At 59.8% G+C, this 9,354-nt stretch overlaps 1 protein-coding gene across 1 annotated transcript; it reads right to left on the reverse strand.

Moving 5' to 3' along the window:
- Positions 1–181: 181 nt before the first annotated feature.
- Znf687 (zinc finger protein 687) lies at positions 182–8,613 on the reverse strand. Its single transcript, XM_028857449.2, is given in 11 exon segments — positions 182–1,285; positions 1,399–1,543; positions 1,721–1,833; positions 1,919–2,211; positions 2,214–2,244; positions 2,404–2,566; positions 2,675–2,851; positions 3,256–3,358; positions 3,361–3,433; positions 3,574–5,702; positions 8,499–8,613. Coding segments are annotated over 10 exon segments (3,705 nt in total). The 5' UTR covers positions 5,686–5,702; positions 8,499–8,613; the 3' UTR covers positions 182–790.
- Positions 8,614–9,354: the final 741 nt, after the last annotated feature.

The following is a 9,354-nucleotide window of genomic DNA, read 5'->3' on the forward strand; positions in this document are numbered from 1 at the left end:
TGGAAGGGGCTAAATCCAGCATACAAAAGGTACCAAACACACAAGATGAAGATTACTCTTCCCATCTGTCTGGTCAATACTACCTCTTCCCTGAGTCCCTGAGAAGGGCTTCCCCAGTTCTGACTCCCCCCCCCCCCCATCAGTACACACTGTCCAACTCACATAAAAAGAAAAGCCTGAATGGGGATTAAACCACAAGCAGTTTTAATGGTCTGGTTTTCTCCCTCGTTCCTCCCACTGTTAGTATTATTACTACAAGAATAAAGGATTCCTGAGAGCCTGTCTTCTCTCCCTGGACCCCACTTGACAGGCCTCATCCCCACCAACCCCCCACCCCTAGATCTCTGGGGGAAAGACCAATGGAAGGCACTGCAGGGACGGGGCGGGGTGTTAGTGCCGATGAGTTGAGGAGGGGACACTAGGGCAGAACCCGGCACAGAGGAAACCGAGCAGAGGGGTAGAAGCTAGACCCCGTCCATCCTTCAGTCTCCCCTGTGCCTCTGTCTAGCAGGCTTCCCGAGGTCCTGTCCCCCACCCAGTTACACACTGGGGTCTGCAGCAGGAACATTAGTGTTGGATTCAGAAAGAAGAAAGGAGAGCCCACTTAAGTAGGACCCAGGGACCAAACCCAAGAGGGAGGGGAGTGCAAGTTACTAGAATCCTCAAAAGCCTTCCTCTCGGGCAGAAAGAGAAGAATCAAAATAAATGTTACACTTCCCAGCTCAGGGAGGTGACAGCAGCAGTGAAACCCAAGTTCCAGGAGAGGACTAGCCAGTCCTAGGCCTGGGACCTAGCTGTCCCCACAGCCTCCCTGCCGGGCCCTGATGAATGCCATACCGTGCGTGCGGAAATGGGTCTTGAGATTCAGAGGGCTATCACAGCTCTTGCCACAGACCTTACAAGTCAGAGGGCCTCCAGAAGCAGGCAAAGGTGAATCTCCACCCTCTGGGTCAGAGCGAAATGGAGGAGCCTCTTCCTCTCCATCCCCCATCCCCAGGGCACTGGCTTTACCCCCAGCCCGTTTCTTCTTGTGACTAATGAACCGGTGGCGGCTCAAGGAGCCGGGGGAAGCGAAGCACAAGCCACAGTCGAGGCACTGCTGCGTGCCTCCATCCACCCTCAGCCCCAGCACAGCGCTGGGATCCGCTGAGCCGCCGCTCCGACAGCGCAGAGGTCCGTGGCCTGCTGACCCAGGGCCACCCCGCAGGGACTTGGCTGGCGGTGTTGTACTGTCAGGCTCCTCACTGCATGAGTCAGAAGACTGGCGGCGTTTCCGTCCTGGGCCCTGGAGAGAAGTGGAAGAAAGTGGGCCTCACCATCGCCCTGGCCAGCCTCCTGAGACCAGGGTCTCCCTGGTTTCTCACGGCCGTGACCTAACACAAGGAGGCCTCTTCTTACCTGGGCTCTGCCACCAGAGCCTCGCACCAGGGTGCCTCCTCTGCCGGAAGGGGACTGGGTGCCAAGGGGCAAGCCATGGCGGACTTGGACGTGCTTCTCCAGGATCAGGCGACTGCTGAAGGTGCGCTTCCCCTCTGTGCAGTACCTAGCAGAGGGAGGGGGCGGGCAGGTGGCACCAGGGACCCAGACCCTAGCAGAGGGAGGCTGCCAGAGCAGAGGGAGGTCCCAACCTCCGGATCCCGCAAGCAGGAAGCGGGGAGCAGGTGCTCTGGGAGCAAGGCTCATCTACCAGGGAGGAAGGGGGATGAGGAGTAAGGGTTACCTGCATGGGTAAACTCTCTTGATTCCCTCATGGTTGACCCTGACATGGCGCCTCAGGCTTGGGGCCGAGCAGAAGGAGCGCTCACACAGGCGACAGGGGAACTTTTTCACGGACTAGAGAGCAAGGGTGGGAAGTTCACTCCCAGGTCAACCCCAGGGCTGCCCTCCAGCCGGCCTCTCCCAGAGAAACCCAGCTCACCTTGCCATGCTCCTTCTTCATGTGGGTCACATACTCATCCCGCTCAGGAAACCAGGAGTGACACAGGCCGCAGGTCCAGCCCCCAGGCCCCCCACCCCCACCTTTGATGCCTTTGCTCCCCAGGTCCCGTCGGGGTCGTTTGGTGGGGCGGGGAGGCTCAGGGGAGCTGGGCAGCTCCCCTCCGGAGGAGGAGGATTCCTCAGTGGCAGGGGCTGCCTCCGCCCGAGACACAGCGAGCTCCTCAGGCTCAGTCTTGGGGGTCAGAAGGGCACCGCCAGCCCCTTTCCCAACGGCTCCTCCCCCAGGCGTCCAGACTGGTGAGTGTTCTAGAAGAGGAGGACAAGAGGAACGGCTACTGGAGGAGAGTCCGGCCTGGCCCGAGTCCTCACTGCTCCCTGCTCCCCACGGCCGGAGGCTTGTGTGACCCTAGTTCAGGCCACACGGCTAGCTAAGTGCCCCGTCCCCAGGCCTTTGCTGCTCTGTACCTTGAGATGTTCCAGCATGGTCCTTTTCTGGGCAAACAGCAGAGGACAAGATGGACACTTAAAGACGCTGACACGCTGGGGCAGCAGGTGCTGGTCGAAGTGTGAGGAGAGAAGCGGTTTGTGAGTGAAGACGGTGTCACACATGGCACACTTATAGATCAGCCTGTGGAGGCACAAAGGTCGGTGTAAGCCACCATGACGGGACAGCAGAGCCCCACCCTGCACCCTGCCCTCCAGCCCACCCCTCCTCCTGGTCCCTCCCAGGTCTCACTTGGCTTGCTGGGTGAGGAAGCTGGGATGCTGGGAGTAGAGGTGGGCATGGGCGCTGGGCGCAGACTTGAAGGCCATGGGGCAGATGGGGCACTTGTGGAAAACCTCGCAGTGTGACGCCTGTATGTGGGACTTGATGGAGTTCACACCCCCAAACACCACTGCACAGCTGGGGCACCTTGGAGAGGAAGGGGAGGTAGCGCGGTGAGGTCCGGCACCTCCGCGGTGAGGTCGGGGCACCTGCAGCACCCCACTCACTCTTGAAGACGGGGTAGATGTCAAAGGAAATCACAAAGGAGCACAAGCAAGGCAGGGGAGGAGGAGGAGGCCCACTGTCCCCAGGAGTGGCCTGAGGAGACAGAGCTGGAGTTCCCCAGGAGCCCTGCTCTCCACTGCTCTCCCGCACGTGACTAGATGCAGGGGATGACATGTGCGCCAACACAACAGAGCCGAGGGAGGAGGCTGGAGGCTCTCTCCTGGAGAGAGAGGAGAGGCTCTCTCCTCTCTCCTGGAGAAGCCATCGCAAGGCCGCTGCTGAGGAAGAGGCCCGTAGCTCTATGGAGGGGCGGGCGTCTGAGGCACCTGTATCCCACACGGCGCGAGAAGTGCAGGCAGGCCTCTCGAAGGTGGGTCTGGAAGTTGGCTTGCAGAAAGTTGCCCCCACACTCGGGACAGACGTGGGGGGGCGGTTCTTATGTGTGCGCTGGTGAGCACTGAAGCTGCAACGGTTGGGGAGCATCATGGGGCAGGACGGGCACACCTGTCGAGTGTTAAACAAGGGACGCTGAGGAGGAGCACCCGGCACCCCGTTACTTGGCCTAAGCACGCTCCCAGTGCCTCCCTGGAACTGAACTCGAGTACCTGGCTGCCCCTCCCCAGGAGAAATGGGTGACAACTCACATTGCTGGTCGACCCAAGCGCAGGCGGGCCCAGCTGCTGGAAGTGGGCGGCCATGCCGGCCTTGTCCCGGCACTGCTCCTTGCACTCCAGACAGCGGAAGCACGTGTAAACTGAGGCAGTGGGGGGCGCGGGGGGTTCTGTCGGGAGTGGTAGCACAGGGGCTTCCGTGGCAACTGCAGTAAGAGCAGAGGAGGTGACGGCCCCCTCCCCCTTGCCCAGAACAGGCAAGGCCAGAGGTCCAGGAACAGGTGGGACAGCCACAGGCAGCAGGGGAGTAATGTCCGGCTGCCCCACCATCTGCTCAAGGGCCACAGGCCTCATGACCAGATGTGAGCACTGCATGACAAGCCCCTTGTCCTTGTGCTCACGGGCATGCAGGAGCAGGCTACACTTGTTGAAGAAGACCAGGCGACGGGCACAGTGGTTACAGGTGACCTCTATGCGCATGCTCCTACGATCATAGTGCCGTGCCAGGCTCTTCTCCAGGGAGAAGGCATCCCCACACTCAAGGCAACGGTAGCCTGTTGGAGGCAGAGCCAGGCCAGCCTCGGCTGGTGGACTCAGGTTCGGTCTATAAGCAGGCAGCAGATTCTTGCTGTTGAGGATCTTGTTGAAGGCTTCTACCAGGCTGGACTGGGTCCGAGAGATCACTGAGCCACCTGCTGTGCCCGGCGCAGTAACAGGCTTAGAAGGCTGGACCATCACCACGGAGGCACCATTTACCTTCTGTCCCCCAAGGCCTAACCCTGTCCGCACCTCAGCCTTGGGCAGAGTTTGGGGTACCAGACCTAACACACTCTTAGCCACAGTCTTCGGGCTGGTGGCATTCCCCCCCGGGAGAACCACAGCCTTGCGGGCAACACTCGCCGCCATTAGCATGGCAGTACTCGCATTCTGGATGGTAGCCACAGGCAACACGGTACCCTTCAGCCTGGTACCATCACCCAGCTGGACACTCACCACCTTTGGACCCTCAGGGGTTGGAGTGACAGGAGACAGTTTCAGGAAGCTAGCCTCAGCCAGGAAAGCTCCCTCAGCCAAAGGGGCAGGGGGATCAGGTTCTGAGGGAACCCGGGTGACAGTTCTCGTGATATTCCCACAGGACGTTTTAATAGTCTTAATCCGCACCTTGAGGGGCCTAGAAGAGCTGGAGGAGGTAGGGGAATCGTTGCTGTCCTCGTCTGCAGCCTCAGCTCCACTAGAGGGGCTCTGGGGACTTCTTGGGGGAGACTTGTCCACTGTTCCCTCATCTTCTTCCTTCAGAGGTTTACAGCTGGATGCCTTTTCAGGGGAAGCAGGAGGGCTCTGGTGTCCTGGAGACTGCTTGAAGGACATTCCAGCCACCTGGGGAGGCGAGGCACTGGCAGGGATACCTGCTGCCTCAGGGCTGGAACCTGAGCTTCTCTGAGTCTGGGCCTGGGAATGGAGGGGGCTGCAGCTTTCCTGTTTCAAGGCCCCCTCCGGCAGGAGGGAACTAGGAGGCAGCAGGGTTGCGCCATTTTCTGGAGCCAGCTCAAAAGGAGTGGAGAAAGGAGGTGAGGTCATGTCACCATCTCGAGGTGAGGAAGGTTCAGGAGGTAGGGGATCTGGGTGCTCCCCTGGTTCAGACCCAAAATGAGCAAAGAGGTCCAAGGGTGTTTTGCCTTCTATAGCTTTATCTTTCCAGGCGTCTCCATTGGCAGGAGCTGGAGAATGGGGGGTTTCTGAGAGGGACGGCTCAGGACCCCCAAATCCATTTTGTATCAGACAAGATCCCACAGGTCCTTCCTTAGTTACACCCCCAGCCTTGGTCTCTTCTCCTGAATCCCCAGTCAGGGTCTCAGACTGCTCCGGACACACCGTGTTCTTGACAATAACACTGACTGTGGAAGTGTCCGGCGGTTGTGAAAGGCCATGTTCAGAGGCCTCGGCTGGACTCTCAGGGTCATCCTTAATAGTTACTGTCGCTGCTCTGTCTTCAGAATCACCTCCTACACTGGGTTCTGGCTTCCCTTGGCCTCCTGGTCCCTCGTTTTCTTCTGGCCCAGAGTGAATGGCTTCATTTGCATCAATGTCAGGGATGTCAAAAGCAGCAAGGAGGTCATCAAAATCAGGGGTCTTCATGTCCCCCATAGCGACAGGTCCCAGACCTATAAAAACAATAAGAGTGAGGAGAAACTGGGATGTCTGAAATAGAGACCTTAAACCCCCCTCTCTCAGTAACTCTGTATTTATCCCCTCCAACTTAGTAATCTCTACCATATTGAATGGTGAATCCTAGAGAGCTGTTTCAGGCATTCAGTGTGCCACACCCTAAAATCAGGTTAGTGAGAAAACACCAGGTAGTGCCAGCACAAAAACCCAGAGAAAGCAGGAGATTCTCAGAAATACAAAGAGTAATAGAAGTTAAGGGTTCTTCGACAGCATGTCAGCTGAAACCAGATCGACCGTTCCTGTGCCAGGCACAGGACCAACGAACCGACAGGAATATTAAGGAGGGTGACAGACACATGCTCTCGGTTTCCATGGGTTAGCATGGCATCACTTCATAGTCCTCACGGACATGAACTGGGGTCCACAGAGGTCTGAAAGGCCATTACACAAAGGAGCAGTGATTGAAGCTGGGCTTAGATTGCTCTCCTTAGCTTTATCACTGCTGTTCACGCAAGTTACTTCACTGCCTTACTCCTGCTGTTTCAAAGAGGAGACAAGGAATCTACTTATCAAAGTTCTTCTAGAGACATAAAACTGTATGCATGAGTGTCAAATCCAGAATACAACTGATTATTGCTGCTGGACCAAATTAAAGACACATGAGGTCAGAGATAGGGTCGGAGGTCATCTGAAGTCATGTGTGAAAGACCTGGAGCCACTCCTGGCACCTGGAGCCCTAGCATGGTCAGCAGGGAGAAACAGATTCAAGGGAGGAAAGAATAAGACACAGAAAGAGGCAAAGAAGGGGAGGGCACAGTCACCAGGGCCCCAGCTGAATCCTTCCCGTCACAAACACCTGCTGCTTGCTCGCCTACCTTCCCCAGAGTGTCTTCCCCTCCCTCCTCCACCTTGCTCTCTCAGGGCTAAAACTCCAGGGTACAAGCTGATCCAGGGTACAGTGGGCAAGGCTCCTCCTTCCCACTGACATTTAACTGAGCCCTCGCCTAGCCTACCTCCTAACCCAAACTCCATCTTCTTGGGCAACAGTAGCCTAGGAAGTCTCCCCCAATCTTAATAGGGCCCAGTAGGGATTGAGGGGGGGTGAGTCCCACAAGATTTATGTGTCACTAAAGCAACAAGGAGGCCAGCTCAGAGACTGGAAGACCCAAGCTCTATCCTCATCAGTTCTTAAGCATAAATATTTCTGTAGGAAGAAGCAATGGAGAAAGGACAAATTCGCTCCCCTTTGCACGTTCCCTGCCCAGGATGCAAGCCATTTCCCAGGGCCAATTCTCTCACCTCTTTCCAGCCTTCAGACTGTAACTGGAGATAGTCCCAGCAGGTGGCGGCTGGCATTGCACGGACCAAGGTGGGGGTGGGGGACAAGGGTACCAACTAGAGAAAGAAAGGGGAGTCCTCCTTGCACTTTATTTTTTTTTACCCCCTCACTTAATTCTGCACAGGGTTTAACAAAGCCCTTAGTTCTTCCCAGATGAATCGCTAGGTCCCTCTTCAATTTGGCTCCCTTAGTCGGGAGACCTGGGCTACCTTCCCACTCAAGCTCCCAGCAGAGTGGGTCGGTGGAGTACAAACCAATGGGGACTAAGAAAACACCTGCGAACTGGCCTCTCCCAACCACCTCCCTCTGGCGTGCAAGTGACTTGGAGGTCATCCGATAGCCACCTGGAGCAGACAGTGGGCCAAACAGCGAGGCTTGGGGCCGATGAAGATCCTCCACTCAGCCGCCAGGCCTCGGAGGCTGCCAGCCCCCTACCCTCTTTTCCCTCTGTTCCCCAAAAGCAAAAAGAAGGGGCTCAACAGGAAGAGAGCGCACACACCCGGGTCGGGTGGGGGCTCCACTGCCCTTTGCCCAAGGCCTGCTGCGCAAAGCCAAGCCAAGGGGCCAGGGCCCGGCTGGGGGCGATTAGGTTGCGGCCAAGCTGGGCAGCGGGCGACATTAAGTCCCTGCCATCTGCCAGGTACTGGCGCGGGAAGCAAGCCCGGGGTTTCGGGTAGGGGACGAGAAGTACATTAAAAAACTGGGGGGGTAAACTGAGGCGAGCGGTGCTTCTTTCACTTTCACCGGCTAAGAACTCCCGGCAGGGCCTCGGTCAGGCCAGGCCCTGTAGGACCTGCGGCGCTGCACATCGGGGGACCAGGACTCCCCGGCAGTGGGGAGTGGCGACCCACGAGGGGGCGGTCCCTGCGTGACTCGAAGCTCTGCAGCCAGGTCAGACCCCACTGGAACCCGGTCCCCTTGCCCTCCGCGCCCCGCGCAGCCGGCTGCCCCGGCTCCGGCCCCCACAGGCTCGCTCGCTCTCTCGAGACCCGAGTGACTGCCAGGCGCGCAGCGGGCTCGAGGCGCCAGCTTGAGCCCCGCCGGGGCCCGGACGCTGACCCGCACCGGGTCGGGATGCAGGCTCCGCTCTGCCTGGGCCCAGTTCCCCCGCCCCCACCGCCCGGCACGGACACCATTTTAGGTCGCGACATCCCGCAGCCTCCAGGCCCCCGGCCGCACTCCGATCGCCTCTCGGTCTAGGAGAGCCAGGACTCAGGGGTCCCGGACCCCCCTCTCCCACGTTACCGGGCTAGGGGCAGTGCTTTCAACAAGACTCGAGTTCCCACCAGCGGTCCTCCAGGCTGCGGGCGGCGACCCCGCCAGGCAAGCGGCCGCCCCAAGGGGGGCGGCGCGCAGAAGGGGGTAGTTGACCAAGTGGGGGAGGGGCGGGGGCATTTACCCGCCCCCCCGGGGGGCGGAGCCAAGGGCGGGTATTTGTGGCGAGCACGCTTACTTGTTCCGATCCCAGGGCGGGCTGAGACCCCCGGCCTCCAGCCGGCTCCAGCCGCCACCGCTGCCGCCGTCGCCGCCGCCCTCCCCGCGGCCGCCGCTACTTCCTGCTTCTCTCCTCTTCGGCCTCCCCTCTCCCTCGGCTCCCTCCGCGCCCCTGGTCCGGGCTGCCCGCTTTCATACTCGCCATTGGCCAATGGCCCCGTCGCTCAGCGCTGAGCCCCGCCCAGCCCCGCACGGGGTTGGCCCTCCGCACCCCGCTCGGAACTGGCCCCTCATAGTCCGCTCACCGCGATTGGACGAAGGGCCTGGGCCCCGTGGAGAAGCCGCTCCTCATTGGCTGCTCCGGAGTCCACCTGCCCCATCTGCGTAGCTCGAAAGCCATTGGCCACCGCCGCTGTCGCTTAGCCAGGAGGCTGCCCGGGTCTCGGCTTCGGGACGCCGCGAGGGGCGACTGGCCCCGAAGCGTGGCCGTCCCCCCGCTCTATTGGTCGCTCGGAGCTGGACGCCCGCTGCGCCTCATGCATGCAAACTTAGGAACTCCAGCCGCGTGCCAGCGCGCCGAAGGGAATCTCGTCGGCTTCGCGTGGAACCTGGGAGTTTTTAAGTGCTCGTGTCGCTTCCTCAGGCCGAGCCGCGAGCTCAGGGATGCGGTGCGGGGGGGGGGGGTCACAGAACGGGGCGCCACCCCCAAACATTACGTCATCGGGGGGACCGTCCCCCCTCGCCTTCCTCGCCGTGTCTCGGTGGCTTTAGAGTCCGGGTGGATGCGGTCCTCGCGTGGGCCAGCCTCTGGGCGCACGCGGCACGCGCAGCTCCTCCCTCTGCGCGGGAGAGCCGGACCGGCCGTGGGGTTCAGA

This window comes from Peromyscus leucopus, chromosome 6 (genome assembly GCF_004664715.2).
Source record: "Peromyscus leucopus breed LL Stock chromosome 6, UCI_PerLeu_2.1, whole genome shotgun sequence".
Taxonomy (NCBI): domain Eukaryota; kingdom Metazoa; phylum Chordata; class Mammalia; order Rodentia; family Cricetidae; genus Peromyscus; species Peromyscus leucopus.